At 38.2% G+C, this 20,016-nt stretch overlaps 3 protein-coding genes across 3 annotated transcripts; 1 reads left to right on the plus strand and 2 right to left on the minus strand.

The window, feature by feature from the left end:
• On the plus strand, positions 1-14,826 carry LOC141909194 (glycine receptor subunit alpha-2-like). The gene is made up of 9 exons (XM_074799580.1): positions 1-239; positions 2,058-2,146; positions 4,235-4,302; positions 4,645-4,871; positions 8,880-8,962; positions 9,719-9,859; positions 11,999-12,229; positions 13,274-13,413; positions 14,402-14,826. Exons 1-9 carry the CDS (start codon positions 157-159, stop codon positions 14,720-14,722), a joined length of 1,383 nt encoding a protein of 460 aa, XP_074655681.1. The 5' UTR covers positions 1-156; the 3' UTR covers positions 14,723-14,826.
• Positions 14,827-14,881: 55 nt separating this feature from the next.
• LOC141908662 (uncharacterized) lies at positions 14,882-16,560 on the minus strand. The gene is made up of 3 exons (XM_074798791.1): positions 16,413-16,560; positions 16,223-16,289; positions 14,882-16,027 (listed from the first exon to the last, which is right to left on the minus strand). Exons 2-3 carry the CDS (start codon positions 16,278-16,280, stop codon positions 15,171-15,173), a joined length of 915 nt encoding a protein of 304 aa, XP_074654892.1. The 5' UTR covers positions 16,281-16,289; positions 16,413-16,560; the 3' UTR covers positions 14,882-15,170.
• A 198-nt stretch (positions 16,561-16,758) lies between these two features.
• On the minus strand, positions 16,759-18,745 carry LOC141908597 (uncharacterized). The gene is made up of 3 exons (XM_074798695.1): positions 18,679-18,745; positions 18,456-18,540; positions 16,759-17,569 (listed from the first exon to the last, which is right to left on the minus strand). Exons 2-3 carry the CDS (start codon positions 18,511-18,513, stop codon positions 17,058-17,060), a joined length of 570 nt encoding a protein of 189 aa, XP_074654796.1. The 5' UTR covers positions 18,514-18,540; positions 18,679-18,745; the 3' UTR covers positions 16,759-17,057.
• Positions 18,746-20,016: the final 1,271 nt, after the last annotated feature.

Consider the following 20,016-nt stretch of genomic DNA (forward strand, 5'->3'; position numbering starts at 1 on the left):
ATCGGGTTATTTTATGTATACATGATTGGAAAAATGAATTCAAGCTGCCGGAGTGCGTTGCGGTGCCGCGTGTTTAAAATGCACGCGAGTGTCCGCGTTTTATAATCGAATATCGAATGTTCTTTTAACAGAGTTTGAATAACGCCAATTTACAATATGTTACTCGGAGATGTGCAGATATTGTGGGCAACGTTTCGGGTAGGATTTCTCTGGATACTGTGGATAATGTTTCAGACGAGGTATGTAACGTTAAATGTGTTACGTAATATTTTAAGAACGTTGATACGTTTTGCAGTTTCGCGTCAATATTCTGTTGTACGGACGGTTTAGTCAACTATATTCGAATACGGTTGAATAATCCGTAACAGCTTCATTTAAAATAACTATTAATTAATAATTGATATGATTAATATTAGGCCTTGATAATTGATAATAATAATAATCTTTCTTTAATTGAAAATAAGTGGTTTTAAAACCGTAAACTAGTTTTAAAACTGGAAAACCGTTTTGCCGCAAGTTTTGTTTTGTTATGAAATCCGTTTCAAAGATTCGAACTTTTGTCAGTGGCGCATTTAGGGGTGGTCTCGGAGGTCCGGACCCCTGCCTTCCCATTAAGTTTGCCTCTTTTCAAGACGATGATTGTTAAAACCAGATTTGACATTCATACGTTCGGAAGTTGCATATTTTCCGATATATTTCTTAGAAAATATCTAACGCTGTGGGTGGGACCTGCTAGTATCCTATAACCTGGATGCTTTCTTCGAAAAAATTCCCTTTTCTTTTCTTTTCATCTGAACTCCAGCCTCCTAAATTTCAGAACTGTTCCTGTTAATATATTATACTCCAAGATTATAGCGAAGAACAGAAAAAGGAGACTCCAATGATGTGCGGTATATATTATAGCAGATGACTGTGTTTTGTCATAGGCCTACAAGTATTTCCAAAGTTACTTGATGATGAGGTGTCATTAGATCTCATTCTTTCTACCAACTTCTCCATGGACATAACCATGTTCTGTGTTCCTGGATGAAATTAGTATCTAGTTCATTTTCCATCAACGTCTTCTACAATTAACGAGATTTTCTCCTGACAGCGATTATTATAGTTATTATACAAAAAGGTTTATTAAAAATTAAGAATTTAAGTTTCGCCGAGAAAGTTCAAACATCTTGAAATGATTAATGGCCAATAATATATGGTAGGACTCGCTGCCTGAGATCTCACGGGAACAATCAATTTTACTCGCGGAGGGCCTGCCGGCAAGAATTTTACGTACATTCTAATAAAAAATTTAGGGTACATCTTTATGCAAATTTTAGTGCATACTGCTTTAATCAGTACTGTGGACTTTGGATCAGAGTCGGGTGGAATTTTGACATGTAATTTTCCAAAGGGCACTTGGTTCGGACCCCCGGAACCCCTGGACCCGCAACTGACATTGTTTTCCCTTTCTGTTGAGTTAAAAAGTTGACCCAGCCGGCCGCCTATCTACCCTGTACATTACTTCTCTTTCAATCATGATCAGGCTAACTGTTACAGACCCGGGAGCTATAGAAATGAACTGATTAGGAATTTATTGCAGTTTTCGAAAGTGACCCGGCCGATTATAACAAGGTATCATTTTTCGCCTAAACATGATGTAATCGAGAGCGCAATCTATACTGAAAATCCTCCATAGTTGTATAGGACAAACTTTGATTCATTCATTAACATCCACTTATATCTCGTAGTGCGCTGTAAAATGCGTATAGCAATGTTTCTTTCGATAACGTGGCATATATTCATCTATAATATTCAGACATCATGTTTGTTTGTCTTGTGGTCTCAAACAAAACATACAGACGATACAAAATTTAACTTTTGAAATGGGGAGAAACTTGCAAATATTAAGAAAATTCCTTCTTTTTTGGTATTAAAAACACATCCCAGTGAACAAAGATAGCCTATATACATATGCTTACAAAGAATGAAAACATTTTTTCAAAATTTTGCCAACATGATTTTATCGATTATCCGATGAAGCCGGTTCTATGTGCAATAGTTCAAATTTCCTTCAGGTCCGGTTTTGCGTTCACATTCCGGGAACACGTCGACTATGTGATGAACTCTACCTACGACAGAAGAAGCCATCCTTTAGAAGCAGAAGGTAAAAAACCCGATGATAATACAAAATTGTATATAGAAATCAATTGAGACAATCAAGAAAATATTCGTTTCTGTTTAGCAGTACGAATCTTATTTCACGCGTTATCAATATCAATCGATTTTATATCCGTTACTTGCAATATTAAATACAATGTACATTCAAGCGTAGTTGAAGCGTAGTGAGTTGTTTCATTCACAATGACGTAGCATTCGACCCGCTGTTGTTGAGAGGTCGTACATACACACTCAATTCCCTCTTCATTTTTGATATAGATTTCTAAAATCGATTACCTTTCATCATTAACTCAGGAAAACAGACAGTATATATTACGTACTTTTGAATTATCATATCGCCGTATATTGATATAACGACCAGAAGAGCTAACGTGTGGATATCGAGAACACTATACGGGTGAATGGGTGAATAGAGAATACTCGGTAACACCGGATCGCCTGATAAAACCAACTATTACACAGATTTAACTTAAAACCAAAATTATACTCAATTTTAAAGTCTCGTCAGCTGCGAGGGAAACCTAACCTGACGATGATCTCGTGATGTATAGTGGGTTTTTATTATATTATCTGTTCTCCTCGTTTGAGTGTGGTTATTCTACTATGTGTCGAGATAACTCCCAGACCTTCTAATCTGATTCCAGACCCGTGCCGAGAGGGGGTTCGGTAGTACCGAACGGACCCCCTGAAATTTTCAAAATGCCCTATAAAAAGTCAGTGGCAACATATTTGGGTCAATATTTTTCGAAATTGTTCATTTTTTTTTTAATGGAAATTGAAAATTTTTCATTTTCAAATGATTCATTCAGATACCCGGGCACCTTCATATTTAAGATCCGTCGTTTATCAACAGGAAGGTACCACTTTTTGGTAAAAAGTACCCTTTCTCTTGAAATAGAACTGCCCCTCGAAAAAGTTCGGCACGGGCCTGCTGATACCGGGCTCCTACAGATAAAATGGACCTTAGTAATAGCAAACATAGTTTTGATTAAATACCATTTGCTCATCGGGTACGCCCATTGGCGCCGATTCTGTATTTATCGCTACACATTGTTCACATTTTAAGGTTATGATAGTTCCCGATGGAGAATGGATTTATGTCCGTTGTCGTAAACGTATAGTTGTCTAGTTTTACGATTAAGCGATCCGTGAAATGGCCGTTTTTACGGCACGTGTGTGGTGCGGTTGTCGCTTTGAAAATATCCATTACGAAATTTACTGAATTCGCACTAAAATTGCTGCCACGAACCGGATCTTCCCGGATTCCCTGATATCTTCACGTCCCCTCCTCGTAATCAGTAGATCAGAAATAATCCACCAGGATCGCTAGTGGCACTAGTTCATCGTAAAAATATTTTGAATTTGATCTCTTTTGGCAATCTTGATATTCTTCCTACAATCCACCTTGCAAAGTTCAGGCTTAGGTGTACATAGATCCCTCCAATAATTAGTATGTTAGTATTGAAGTTTATAATATTTTCTGTTGATTGTAAATATCATATATTTCATAGTCTCCCCCCATGCCATAGAAATGGTCGGAGTGTAAATGAGATCCTGTTCCTAATCCGTATCCTGTCGAGCTTCAATTTCCGTCTACATTTAAATTAAATTCAAATCGACTTTTCTCATTAGTAAATCAATTTTCAGTGAAATCTCTACCCAGACACTGAGTGAGAAAGCGGATCTTATATTTATTCGATGACTCGTTTGATGATATCCGGATGTAGAAGCCTAACAGTCAAGTTCGAAATGAAATTTCATCCAAAAATCACCCGTTATTTTGTTTTGTTGCGCCATCTGGTGAGTGCCGGTATCAAATTAGTCGCTTCACCACCCAAGGGCAACCATCGACCGATGTACTGACAGGCACCAGATGGCGTGACTGTACGGTCAGGCTAAAACAGTATCTGGAAAGCAAACCAAACTTAATTCAATACTTTATAAAATATCTTTCAATTTGTTTTTAATAAGGGATAAATACCGATACCTCCATCGTATTAAGGAACATAACTGTTCAATGACCTCGTGGGTGATCAAAAACTTCAAATAGTTGCTTTTTGTTTCTTGTACCTAGGTGGAATCGTTGTCGTCAAGATTAATCTTCACGTCAACGAGATAAGCTCGGTAAACGACTTCTCTATGGTAAGTTTTTCATGCAGAAATCTCTCTTAAGACAAAAACCGAGCATAAATAATGTGTTTCGAGAAAGCGTCGTTTAATACTAACGAATAACAAAATGATGACGTAGTTAAACAATAGCAATCAAGATTCCCTTTCTAACTCAAAGTTCACCGACTGGATCCTCGGGCGAAGCTAAATTGGCTCATTTATTTCGACCGGTTCGTTTTGTCTCGCGGAAACACACGAATTAGTGGAGATAACCGCGCAAATGATGACGACAGACCGATCAAATAGTTCCATATTCACGTGCACGTCGAAACCGCAATCCTTAACTAACTTCGTCGTCATTTATTTCAATTACAGGACTATCGTATGTCGTTCTACTTGCGTCAGAGATGGAACGACCCCAGACTGTCGTCGAATAATTTCCACAACTCGAACGTTCTCGTACTGCGGTATCCGGATTACACTAAACTCTGGCTGACGGACTTATTTTTCACCAACGAAAAGAAATCGTCGTTCCACGAAGTCACGTCGCATAATTCCTATACTAAGGTCTACCCCGACGGCAATATATTATTTAGCCAAAGGTACCAGCATAATTCTGTACTAACATTATCTTGATTCATTCACGATCATAGACGGAGTATTATATCCGTGTTGTAATAGCGATGATATCGAAGATCCCACAGTAAGAAATGTTTCCTTGAGCTAGTTGTTTTATTCGATATTTCAACTATATCATTATAGTTATCTTCGGTAATATTTAAATGCTTATACTACTTATAAGGTGACTATTTGATCTTAAATAGGGATTGTCCCAATTACTTATTTGATTGGTAGATTCTGTTTGATTTGTCTTGATGTGGCATCCCTGTCAGACCCACCACACCTGCGGGGAGTGGAACAAGGGGTTTGAATTTGAAATCAAAAATCGAAGTACGGATATAGTTGTGTGATCAGCGGTCGAAAGAACAGAATTTTCTGTTAAAATTGAAGAACATAATTGGAAATTTCGGTTCCGGTTCATGCAAACAATCATCCAGCCAGTGTGAATAAGATGACTATCAGGATATAATCCAAACGGTGAATAAACTACTAGCTCAAGGAAACATTTCGGACTTTATTTTTCATTCCCAGCATGGGATTTGGATGTATACGATTTATGTTTATATAATTCTGATTGAACAGTTCAGGGTACTGAATTCACACCACATTTCATTTTACCAAAGTATCCACATTATCCCATATACACTGACGTGGGCGTTTCATGTTAGCACTCAACTGCACCGAGAGTTCTAACCTACACGCTCATCATCAAATCGTAATAACATCGGTCTTGTATCGATTGATCGAATACCGGTAATATTTTTCTACGGTAAAACACTTTTCAGTTCGTCCTGTGTTGGAGAGAGATCGCACGGCGTAACGAAACAAATCGAAAAAAAAACCCGCGTCGATTTCATATCGGAGATAGAGTTGTGATTTATTATTCTGACGCCGATATGCATCGTGTACCAACTTGACCGCGAGCATGGATTGAAGTCGTCATTAATTACCGTTAATCTATTTTCAACACACAGCACGCTGCACGTAAAGCTCTTATCGGCAATTAGAAAAAATCGACAACTCCAACTTGAGCTACGTATGTGGTGCTACGTCGGTGCGAAAATAGATGTGATGGTCCACTTCATATATCATATTTTTAGAATGGCGAATTCTGAAAATTGAGAATGGCGAATTCTGAAATCGAAAACCTGCCAGGTTTAATATCATATCAATATCTAGTCCTAAAGCTACTCCAGACATCTCGACAGATACTCTCTCTACTGGAAATCTATTTGAAGCATTGTAGTTATCAGAAACTAATCAATTTGACGAATAACTAAAACTGTACCCTCAACTAAACTGATGTAGTCGAATTCGATAATGTCAACAAGTTTCGTTATTGGCAAACGATTACGTTGTTTAAGTTCCTAAAAAATTTCCAAATTTTTCTTTGTTCCGTTATATTTGCATGTCGTCTGCGAATGCTCAATTATTGATGCGAACGAAGCTAATCCTTAAAAAGATAGTGTCTCATATTTGATCCCATGAGAGTAACCTGCCGTTGTTGGGCCATTCTTCGCGAAATGGTAATGGCCAGTTTACGTGGCGTTGCATTTACTATTTGTCTTCATAAATATAGGATTACTGACGTGAAGATAGTTGCCACTTTTCGGTAGCATTTTCGGATTCTCTTCCGCAATCGTAACTTTTCAAGGGAAAAATCGACTCGGGTACAACCGGAAGCAGCGTGATGTTATCACCGGAAGTTGATGCGACGCGCTACTGATGTCATCTATCTTATAAAAACTATCCAATTGCCTTGTTACACCGTCGACGGAATAAGATACGCAGTTATTGAAGGGCACGTGTATAACACAGGAAGACGCATTGACAAATTACTGAGATCATTCAGAAACCAACCATACCATATCAATACTTCATGCCATCGTTAATGGCCGATAATGGATCGATAAGCCCGAGTTTTTATCGTATATTTTTAAAAACCCATTTAAAGGATATCAGATATGACATATTTCGCTCGTATCATTCAAACACGGCAATATCCAAGATAAAGTATATACAGGTGAATGTAATTGCTACTCGTGACCGCGGTGCGAACGAGATATGAAATGTAATGAAACTCTCTTTCATTCGAGAGTTAATGCGAAGATCTACCCCAATGACAACTTATTTAACGCATCCGATATTTTCATGAGTTTGAGAACTGCTCTCGTCTTTAACGAGTTAAATTCAAGCTAAAAGCTTTGGATTGTCAGAACTGTCGGCTATTTGCGACGATGAGTGGGAATAGTATATTTTACGAAGGTACAAATCATCAACTTGATCGTTGATTTCTGACAATTTGACAAGTTTCAGCGTGTACAGTATTTTATTTCTAACTTAAGGTATTTTGAACTCGTCCTTTCCTCGACGACACTTTTACACAAACGAGCTTTTATGTGAACGTATCTTAATGATACTGCGCACTACACCCTTAAGATGTAATTTCTTCCGGGTCTAGAATAGTCCGAAGAACTGTTTTCTCACATCATTCTCGTCTCAATCTACTATCATTCTTTCCTTATTCACCGACGGCAAGATTCCATCCCTAGCCTCGATTTGTCGTTCTCTTTGTTTTCAAGTAATTTCTGGATCAGTCATCCACATATCCATCTCATAAAAACTTTGCTATCATATGCCACTATTTAGATATAAGATTTATTTTGTTTGAATTGACTTGAGGTTCTTCATCCAAAGTGAGATGGAACATAAGGCAACGACACGTTCTCTCCAAGTTCTAGCTACATATCGTTCTACCCGCAGCGCCTCGTCCCCGAGTCAACCCCAGTTTCAGCTCGCCTCCTGGTTACTTTCGGGCTGTCTCTTCCCTCGGGGTACCAATGTAGGGCTGCAGTCATCGATATGCTGCCAGGCTCCATTCGGATTGACATCTGCATCTCAGTCTGCGCCGTCTGATTTCGTTAGGTGCCCTGTCTGTGTCCTACCACGGAGGTCTTCATTCGAGATTTTCCTTGGCCAAAACACCTTGCAAACGCGCCATAGGCATCTTTTGTGTAAGGCGGACAGCCTGTTCATCCTTGGGTGTTCGACGAGGCTTCAGAGCCACGCAAGAGTAGAATTGTTAAGCATTTCCTTTCAATTGCCGGATGTAATTCGCCCACCGGCTTCATGTATGCCTCTCGGGTAGTTGTCATTTTCGTGAGCTTCTTTGTCGTCGCCCCGAGAAAAGGCGAAATCGAAGAAACCTTTGTAAGGGTATTATGAGAACGTTTTTCAATTATTATGCGCGAACAGCAAGCAGATACCGATCTGAATCCATACATGACGTTTGCCATGGAGAATATTGGTCCCGCGGGGCGTAACGTTCACGCACTACGATGCACGGAAATCAGTAATATTGCTCCCCCGAAAAAATATCCCGCATGCAGAAAGCATCGTTTCCCTCAGTGGTTATCCATTATCGGACGATCATATGAAGCACACTTCACTTTAGCCAGCGTGTTGTTCCAATGGTTTCATTTACGGACTTCCCAAGGACTTCAATCTATGTCATTTAGTTATTTTCGGATATTCTCGATGCTTAGCATAACAACAAAGTTACTTCCGGAATGTCTTTCTGGCTGTTTTCTCATTGATTCTTCCCAAAATGCGTAACGATACTTTTTGATATTTACGCAGTATTTGAGTCAAATAAAGTGCCTTTCATAACACGATTATAGAAAATAGAAACATCGATTGTTTAACGAGAGAAACCAACGATGATTCAGTCAAAGATTATTGAATTAAAGAGATTTATCTTGAGCAACGTTTCGGCTAAACACTATTACCATCATCAGGCGTACTAGAGACTAGAGATCAGTGCGCCTGATGATGGCTGATAGCGTTCAGCCGAAACGTTGCTCAGAATAAGAAGAATTTAGAACAACAAGAATTTTTCATCTTTGACTGAATCATCGGGTAATTTCACTTGTCATCCATCTAACACGGATAGTGTGTATCTTCTCGACTCGTTAATTGTTTATTTACAGACTGTCGGCAACGCTGTCGTGTCCAATGTGTTTAACTAATTTCCCTTTCGACTCCCAAACGTGTAACGTTTCTATGGAAAGCTGTAAGTTAACCTTTAAGTTTTACGCTATCGGGTATTAGTCATTTTATAAACGACTTTCTGCACACTACTGGCAGCATATTGCCATTCCGGGTGTCTGATTACATTTCAATAAGGGACCTCACTGTGTAACTAGTTGGTTGTCAATATCGGCGGTCTCCTTGATCGATTCTGTTTGGATGTGGCTTTTCAAAAAATCGTACCGTATAATTTCCAATAACACATCTGTATAAAATGGTTTGCTCACCACATGTTCTCTACAAAGCAAGTTAAGTTTGCGACGTTGTAAACAAAATCTCAAGTTCATTTTTCCTGTCTTATAAAAAGCGTTTTATAAACTGAGGAAAATCCATGTATTGTCGAGTTATTACATACGAACCAAATTACATTGTAAAACATCCTCCCCTGCAGGGATTCGAACCTGATGGCATCTAGATTGCCACGGTACGAAACCCTGCCACACTAGACCGAGTGCGCAGCTACGTGCGCAGCTTAGATGATGTCATTATTAGCCAATCAGATATCCCGTTTCATTTTAGCAAGGGTTTCCCATTTATAGTTCTTCCGTGACATTTACCTCAGCGATTATACAACGAGCAATCTGATCGGTCCCGCATGTATTCGTGCGGCAAAGCTGCGCATGTACCTGCGCACCCGGTCTAGTGTGACAGGGGTACGTGCCGTGTAGCGATGCCATCATGTTCGAATCCCTGCCGAGGGAGGATGATTGTAAAATTGAATGTTTGTTTATTCGTGTAGATAGTTATACGATGGATAGCTTGAGGTTTAATTGGGTGGAGAATAAGAACGAACACGTTATACTCAGTAAAAATCTACAACTGCCTGAATACAAGATTAGATCTGTGACGTCGTCGGTTTGCGATACCCACCTGGATACGGGTACGTATGAATAGCTCAGGGAGGTACCGGCACGACACACGAGATAGCGCCACTATACAGTCGGTTTTGCGCGGTCAAAGTTAGTTCATTTTCGGTGATTTTTGAACGATCGATTTTCAGGCTCCCGAATACAATTTCTAAACGAGTCATCTAATAGATATAAGATTGGCATCCTTCTCAACATGCGGTTTATATTTCACTGAAAAACGATGTAGTTCTAATGAATAAAGATGATTCTAATTTAATTGATAAGCAGAAGTGCGTTAACCGAGTAACTAACTACTACTGAAACTAGTGGCGGATCCTTGCGTAATCTTCGCTTGCCACAATCACGGCGCCGGTACCTCGCTGCGTGTTTGAAAGTGATGCTTTTTGTACTTTTTCTTCTGGTGTGTTATCGATGGGGTAATTTATCAATTTGAAGCCGTAATCAACAAACGATGCATTATGACTATAAGAATTAGTGAAACATATTGCGACATCCCTCTGTTGCACAATGCGCATAATAGGAAGGGTTTGACGGTAACCCTTGGTCTGAACAAGCGATTCCATCAATATTGTTACATATCTTTCATTAAAACGTAGTCGTTATGACATTTATGTGCATCCGCTGAAGATGGTGGATATTTTTGTCAATGTAAGTCTCTATTCAAAGCGACGTATCGCCAACTATTCAATTACTAGTCAAATAAACTATATCGATTGATACCGTGAGAACAAAATAGCTCACTCAAAATATCGAGTTATCTCGGTTGTAACGTGACAATAAGTGAAGCACCATCGGCTATTCCTCCCCGTGAAAGAAGATATCGTTCCTAACGCAAAATTATAAGTTGAAAGAAAATACATATCCAACAACGAGGACGGTTTTGCATAGTATATATCTGTTATTTGTCACGCCGTAAAAACCGTTAAAATGTTTTTTTATACATCACTAACTACTTTGCATTATTTAAGAGGTTGTGTGTGAGTCTATGTGCACTACGTCATCGATATTGGCGTTTCTAAATAGCAATTACAATTGTGTAAAATGTCGAAGTTGATATTATAAATATTTTAGAGTTCACGACTCAAATATTCTTTTTAATGGATTTCTTTTTATAAGGTGTCAACAAACTTTCTAGTAACAGTTTTCTTGTTCTGTATTGCAAAATTGGCATTTTAGGTTCTTAAAACTATAAGGGCCGGTAACCTTTATTACTAAACGTGTCAACTTCTCTTCAAACAACCTAGTACATAGAATTTGTCAGTAAGACATTTCCGTTGAATTTCTTCTCTATAGTTTAACCTTAAAGGACTTTATCTATCAACATTGTTTTTTTTTACCACCCGATGAATTCCACACCTATTACATTTATTTCACATTTTTAAGCTTAGTTCCGAGACAATCAACTTTTGGGCCTAAATTAAATTCTTTAAATCGCAATCGAAATCGGCTTTGAAAAGTTGGCGCACATGGAGATTTTGGATAATCCTTTCTGTATAAGATACCAACAAATTGTTCGGACTTAATATTTATAAAACAACATTCTTCGGTGATGTAAACTTCTTCGTCGGTCGGGGAAATGCATCGCTTCCTGAAATAACATTTTCATATTGGTAGGTAATTTATTACGGCATGATATCTCGCACGTATATTCCTACCACCACCTGCAGAGAACACTAAAATCGTAAGGTGAAGTTACATCGCGCCGCGTTTACCTTCCACACATCAAGCCCGTCTAACAACATTATCTTGGGGCGAACTTATAACCAGGGTTAACGAGGCATTGATTGGAGTGCAATTACTCACCTGCATCGTGGATTCTAAAACGTTTTTTTTGTCCATGCTTGCATTCGATTTCCTATGGATATTGGAAATCTCCCCGAAGTTAAGGACAAAGCTGGCCTCATAAAAGCTCGTGAAATAGTTGACAATTTCACAAAAACCTCATATTTAATAGTACTCATTCAGCTGTTTATGTTTATGAAACAGTGAGAAAATCCTTTAGTTATACCCGAGACAAAATTTGGGGATCATAGTGTTTTAGTCGACCTCACAGCAAATTAGCGTAACCGTTTTTTATTTTAAGGTTAATTCAGATGTTTGCGGGCGTCGTGTTTGTTGGTGCGTGAAGTAATTGTTTTATTTTTGTTTAGGTAATTTCACGTGTTTGCGGGCGTCGTTTTCGTTGGTGCGCGAATTCGGCTACTATTTGATACAGTGGTACATTCCTACCGTGCTTATCGTCAGTCTGTCGTGGATTTCGTTTTGGATCGATGTGAGCGCGTCGCCGGCTCGAATATCGCTCGGTTTACTAACCATACTGGCCGTAACCACTCACAGCGCCGGTAGTCGTTCGCAACTTCCGCGGGTTTCTTACATCAAAGGTGAGAACGGATATATCCCCGAAACGAATTAACGTTTAGCTTGATTTCGATGCATCATTAAGAAAAACTAAAGGATTTTTTGCGCGTCGATGAAAGAAACTAAATAAGAATCTATGCAATAGTAAAATACATTAAGAGGATCCTATTAATGTAATTTTGATCGCAGCCTTTGATAGGTTTGAAATGGGTATTTTATTCACAGAAGCTTTAAATGCAGCGTTTGTAGTCGTTGAAATAATTAACGAAATCTATATGACTATGTACTCCTTCTGGAGTGGGTTTTTTTTCTTTTGATATCCACTTTGACAAAGAAGTGCCTTGGCACAAAAATTAACATGCGCTAATTAGCGTCACGGTCGATACGCCTGCTCTTTTTAAGAGTTCGGTCGTTACTTTGATATTAATGATGAGCAATGAGAAATCTGTCTCTGAAGCATTAACGCGATATTTCTAGAGTTCATTAGGATAAGAATAATTGCCGTGAAGTCCTTAAAAATCGTGGGGAACCCGCAACACCAGCTTTCCCACCGATGGCGTGACGAGCAATAAGTCTTCCGTCGTCAAAATTGGCTCATTTTCGATGAACTTTGAACTGTAGATCTTTTGACTCCCGAATCCAAATATTATCACAGCAACAACAAAATATACAATGGATGAATTCGTGTACTCAGATATCGGTATATTTTTCATTAGTCATTGGTTCACTTAGTTTCAATTGAAATGTAGAAAAAAATCGAACGCGGAAGACCGACTGTCAACCAGCGACATTTGGCGGATCCTCGCCTGCCATACGTGCAATCCTCGAATGCCACAGTAGCGGTGCAGATTCTCCATTAATTTGATCGTGTGGGTGCATATAGTTAAAAATCAATCTGCCTGTACCTGATATCAAATTTACGAAAATGGTAATAAAACAAAAAAAGAGAACAAAACACTGTGATACAAATTCCAGGCCCGGTTTCATAAAACGGCAGCATTTTTCAAAACCGATTAACAATTACTTTATGCTCATACGAGATTTTTAAATGATCATTTTGTTTTCAGCTAACGATGTATGGACGTCGTCGTGTATGGTATTCGTGTTTGGGGCTTTGATGGAGTTTGCGCTCGCCAATCTTTTAGCCAGACGTGAATTCAAGTACCGACGCGCCGCTTCTCTGCGCGTTAAGCATCAGACCGCGATAGTAAGACATCGTTTATCGTGTTTACCTTGCTTTACGTCGTTCGGGTCAAGGTTTCGTAAGACGAACCCAATTGAATCCGGTTGTCTATCTTTAACCTCAATGAATACGGTAGACGTCGTTTGAAGTGTTTTCCGTGCGTCGTAAGCGATCAGCAGGACTCGAACCCTCGTGTCATTCGGGAGCACTGATAGTGAATGCATTAGCATCACACCTAATCCCACTGACCTTGAGGCTTCTACAACGATTTTCACTAATCTCAAAGATGTGAGAACTGTGAGACCCCGTAACGATTTGTCGTCTTTATAGATCTTCTCCAAGCTGATACCCTACTTTTCACAAATTACAGCCTCAACCGCTACGGCGACGCAAAAAATTACCCTTGTTTCTCATCAGCCCTTCTTTGGAAAAGTGACGAGGGAGGCCGAGGTTTTTATCTTGTAGCTACCTTTTTTATAAATGAGAAATAAAAAGCCTAAATTCCAAATTCTAGATTCCAAAAGTAACGAGGCCAGCTATTAAATAGGTAAATTTAGTCGTCAACCTTGAATCAGGATAGAAAGGACTTCGTTACCGAAATGCTCACGCGCCACGGTAACAATATTGAGTAGCGACCGTGAGACAAAAACATTTTAGAAAGTGTGATCAAGTTGTTTTTCGGGATGCGTGCGAAAGTGTTTTACTTTTAAAACGAGCATCGAAAGTATATTTCTGCATGTGGGATGCGCATTTTCGTTCATATTTTCTACTGAAGATCGATTTGACGCGCGCGGAATATGAGCCTGGTTAGAAACAAGCTATCATTTTGACGTGTCCTTATGTAGGCTTGTACCTTGTGCATCTGATAACTATCGTTTAAATCTAGACGCTCTACGCGTTCTTAGATATCGACTTTCCGCGGTACAAAAGCTTTTAAAGTTCTTCCGGTATTCTATTTTGTACACTTTAAGCTTTTTGCATTTTAAAATACTCTCTCTTTGTTCCTTTTCAGAGTGACGCCGATGGTAAATCTTCGAAGCGATATCAAAATGGTGATATTTCCGTTATATCCTCTGCGCAACAAAATAATCACGATACGAATATAGAGCAAACGGCGCCACCTGGTGATCACCATGGAATCGTACATCCACCGTGTGCCTGCATCGCATTTGGAGTAACGGCGAAACGCGTCGATGTCGTTTCGCGCTATTTGTTCCCGTTTTTATTCCTGATTTTTAACGTCGCCTTTTGGCTTTATTACTACAAACCATCTTGCTCAAAATGCCACGTAGCTGACAGCAGCAAGTCGTGTTCCACGTCAGCGATGCTATAAAATCGGGTTATTTTCAAAATGGACTCCTTAAAATAGACCGAAGGTGATCGAAGTCAATCCACGATTTAATGATGAGGATTTGGAACTTTCAAAACAGGCGCTCAGTCGACAAAAGATATAATCTGAATTTCAAAACAAAATCCTTTATTCATCTATGAATTGATGAAGCGTTAGTGAAACGATGAACAAGCGAACCTTTTCTTTTTATTCATTCCACATTAAGCGTTTTCCTTGTTTTATCCGATTCACTTATTCACACGATATATTGGTTTGTTAATTTTTGCTTTCAATATTTCTAAACTTGAAATGAAATAATAAAGGTAACAACATTTGTTGTCAGAATGGAATTAGAAGTTTGAACTAAGTTACTACACGGATGGCTATAGTTGGTTATATAGAGATTTAGAGCAGATAGCTATTGGTCTACTGGTTATTCTTCACTTTATTTTTAATTCATCTCGGAAAATCTTCTGAACAGAGCTAATACGTCTTGGATATCTTCCTCGCTATCTGCCTTCACCTTTGTCTCAGTTTCTTCGTTTTGCTTTTTTTGCTTACTGCTGAATTTCTTTCTGAGAAAAGCCAAAGCGGCTTGGAAATCTTCATCGTTAGCAGAGGCTTGTAGTTTTGATTTTGGCTCTTCCTCGCTTTCTGCCTTCCTCTTTGTTTCAATTTCTTCCTTTTGCTTTTTTTGCTTACTGCTGAATTTCTTTCTGAGAAAAGCCAAAGCGGCTTGGACATCTTCATCGTTAGCAGAGGCTTGTAGTTTTGATTTTGGCTCTTCCTCGCTTTCTGCCTTCCTCTTTGTTTCAATTTCTTCCTTTTGCTTTTTTTGCTTACTGCTGAATTTCTTTCTGAGAAAAGCCAAAGCGGCTTGGACATCTTCATCGTTAGCAGAAGCTTGTAGTTTTGATTTTGGCTCTTCCTCGCTTTCTGCCTTCCTCTTTGTTTCAATTTCTTCCTTTTGCTTTTTTTGCTTACTGCTGAATTTCTTTCTGAGAAAAGCCAAAGCGGCTTGGACATCTTCATCATTAGCAGAGGCTTGTAGTTTTGATTTTGGCTCTTCCTCGCTATCTACCTTCCTCTTTGTTTCAATTTCTTCCTTTTGCTTTTTTTGCTTACTGCTGAATTTCTTTCTGAGAAAAGCCAAAGCGCCTTGGACATCTTCATCGTTAGCAGAGGCTTGTAGTTTTGATTTTGGCTCTCCCTCCTGATCTGCCTCCCTGACTTGTAACTCTGCCTGACTATCTAACTCAGAAAGGATCCTCTTCACTTCGTCAGAGGTCAGTCCTGAGTTAAGTGGCCCTGCAAAATTCATTATTATCTGAACATTTATAATCTGTTGTTTTCCAGCCCTCAAAACAGGTAAGTCAGTACAATCGCAGATGATAGCTTTGATGTCTATCCACTGAAGGAAAATTAGAGTCTACTCTTTTCATATCAAAATGCACTATTATCTCCCCACATATTTGGCCACAAAAAAAAGAAATAAACAATTACCTGCGACTACTGCATACGCCGACACTACTGTTAAAAGTAGAAACAAATTAACTTTCATCTTTAAGATCTGAAAATTCAATAAATCATTACTGAGCTGAGAACCTCTAGACCTATATTACATTCACAATCACCAGTTGCGTTGTGAGTCAATTCATTCTTCTTATTTTTGATAACGCGAAAGCAGACTTACCCTTTGTTGGTGAACTACTGTTGAAGTCCCGTGCGATGTGGTGAAAGCGTCGGACACTGAACACCGAATAATCGAGTAACATTAAGTCGTTATAGCCCTTATACAGCAGGATTTCGTGTCTGTTCCTGTTTTTAGCTTCGATTTTCTAACTTTCTTTTGACTCGAATACTATAAACCAGCCGCAAAATTGTGTCATACGTCACCAACCGTATTATTAATGTGGATATCATGTAAATGAACTTCTAGATAGACTGAAAGCGATACGCTTCAATAAAAAACGAGAATTCGGACCTTTTATATCGAGTAGACAGTGCATAAAATTTAAAATATGTCATCCAAATTTCAAAGAAATTTTATTCATGAATCTTTGAATTAATGAGCTCTTATTGATACGATACACAAGCGAACAGTTTTTTTTCATTCATTTGTTCCACTTTCAGCATTTTACTAGTTTAACTATTATCATATTTCCCGGTGAATAATTCGATGCGCCTTTACCCGATTATGAGCTCGTTCATAAATGCTTTCGACATATATCATGGATTAATAAAAGATACAACAGTCGTTTCAAGAATGGAATTAGAATTTGAAATCGAACCACTATATATTGATGTATTGATTTAAATCATAGCTATAGTCTATAAGTTATTCTTCACTTTCTTCTCTCTGCTTTTGTTGCTTCTTGTGGAATTTCTTTCTGAGAAGGGCTAGTGCGTCTTGTACATCTTCATCGTCAGCCGAGGCCTGTAATTCTGATTTTGGTTTTTCCTCGCTATCTGCTTCCCTCTTTGTTGTACTTGCTTCTCTTTGCTTCTGTTGCTTCTTACGGAATTTCTTTCTGAGAAGGGCTAGTGCGTCTTGTACATCTTCATCGTCAGCTGAGGCCTGTAATTCTGATTTGGGTTTTTCCTCGCTATCATCTGCTTCCCTCTTTGTTGTACTTTCTTCTCTTTGCTTTTGTTGCTTCTTACGGAATTTCTTTCTGAGAAGGGCTAATGCATCTTGTACATCTTCATCGTCAGCCGAGGCCTGTAATTCTGATTTGGGTTTTTCTTCGCTATCCGCTTCCCTGGCCTGTAATTCCAACTGATTATCTATCCCAGAAACAACCCTTTTCACTTCATCAATAACCTGTCCGACGTCTCGTTCAAGCGGCCCTACAAAAATCATACGATTATTAAAATATATTTTCCTGATGTTTACAAACCTTCAAACTGATCCATTCTATCATAGACATAAGTTTCGACGTATTTGTCTAACATCTGGAAGGGATCTAAATTCATCTTCTACGGAAACGTCCTAGGAACATCATTTTGGAAAAACAAATTTTTCTCTCAACATCTCTCAACATAACCTCAACGCGAGGCTCATAACCTCCGTCGAGATTTTTATCTCGACATTTACTCAGGTACGATTGATGAAACATTTTGCCGATATTGCGCTGATTTTATACCTAGTTATATCTCAACATAAAATGATTTGCGACAAACAAAAATTCAGTATAGTAGTGATTATCATTTGGTTGTTACGTTATTACATTATAACTATTACATAATGGTAAAAAAGGTAACTAGAAAATGTGTCAAGAATTTATGTCGAGATGATAATTCGACATGAAATCAGCAAAATATTCTATGAATATAGGGTGCAGTCACAGAGCCTACAGGCTGTAACAACTTCGGACCAAGCCAAGTGGTGACTGTACCCCGAAAAAAAAGAAAAGATTTATATGATACTGGACGAGATGGATGAAATGAGACATGACATGAAGATATTAGTAATAGAGTTTCTTCTTATCAAGCTGACCATCATATTAATCGTAAATTATTTTTGGTTGAGATATATCCCAACCAAAACCAAAATTGGATTTTTCGTATATGATGACCCCAGGACGTTTCTTAATCCGTGAATTACATTTTAAAATGCGCTATATCTTTGAAAGATTTTTGACTATCCATAAAAATCATACCCTTTGGACCGAGTGCCATTCGATATTGATATTTTGTTTCTTAACTAAATGAGAGACATGTTGAAATGAAATACCTGCGACTGCTGCATAAGTAGAGACCACTAAAACGAATAGGGCAAAACAAATCTTCATATTGCTAATTCAAAAATTCAATGATTCCTAAAAAAAACAACGATGCCTTTACATTGACTTAAGTATGAATTACGTGAAGATATCGACCGCAATTCGATTGAAAATACACGATTCCAAATTAACGTGGCAATTTACTTTTAAATAACTATGAATGAATCAACTTACATATGTTGATGTTGAACTGCAGACACTCTCGTGAGATGTGGTGAACGCGAAACACCGTTATTGCCCTTGTACGGGATAAACAGGATAATTTGTAAGTAATCATGCGTCGATAAACATTCCTAGTTAACTATGGTAAATGAGCGCTATCATAAAAAATTTTCGGCCAGATAAACCCGCACATAAGATCGGTAAACCAGAGTGCTGTAACCATTTTTACCATCGGATTTAAATGCGCTTTTTCACTAGTTTGGAATGATTCCATTTATTTGAAAAAAAATTGTTTTTTAGGTTTAATTCGTCGGTAAACTTCAATCGTGTTGAAACCCTTTCTGATAGATCATAGTGTCTATATAGATGGCGCATTCCTCTTTCGAGGAATGTCGTATTCAGACACGCATTATGCTGTTCGAAAAAATTCCATTCAAATTCAATAAATAAGATAAAGTTTCATCTAAGTTTGGAATTGCTATCGATGTTTCTTCATAATTGTCTTCTACAGCGATAGTTATGTCAATACCGTTTATAGTATGGCAACAGTTTTGGAATAAGTGTATAATTAATCGTTCTTATTTTCATTATCTGTTTAACATAGCAGAGACATCATGACCTCACGCGGAATATTTAACTGCAAATGTTGTTTTGTTATATGTGCATCATTGTATGACAGTATTTGGAGAGCGTTTAATTACGCAAAAACGGTACGTGTTGGCAATTATCGCGAAAGTTCTAACCGCAGTATAAGTGAGCACCATTTTCGTTGACCCGAATTGCGGACGCACTAGATACGCTAAAAGCATGTTGATCTCATAGTGTTTATCTCGTCCATTAGTCCTTAAATGCAACAAACGAAAGAAAATAACTCGAAAAAAGTTTTAGTTTTGGTTTTAGTTTTATCTTCATTTTAATAAACAACATCGTCAACTGATCGATCAACTCCGTCACTTTCTTGAACAGAACATTCTTCTCAGTATTTTTGACACACTAAACATCGACTCAAAATATCTTTTTTCTTCTTCGTGGCGACAAAAACCTCAACTTTGAACAAAATTCTGAACTGATTTCAAATGCTGCCAATTTCATTCGGAAAAAAAATGTGAATGATATGTAATAAATATATACCCTGTCCCTGTTCCTTGAAACATGAGCACAGAACAACCTTCTTAACGCGTAACTAACACGACTAACTAGCTCGCCGTTGTATCTAAATATATATTTCAAATATCGCGCCAAAATATCATGTAAAACTATCTTTGCTAGTGTATATACTGTATTCTTGCATTGGTATATTTGAAAATAAAATCTAATATGGCAAAAAATGATCTATGTATTTGTTTGCGT

The sequence above is a fragment of the Tubulanus polymorphus genome, chromosome 7 (assembly GCF_964204645.1).
Source record: "Tubulanus polymorphus chromosome 7, tnTubPoly1.2, whole genome shotgun sequence".
Lineage (NCBI taxonomy): Eukaryota > Metazoa > Nemertea > Palaeonemertea > Tubulaniformes > Tubulanidae > Tubulanus > Tubulanus polymorphus.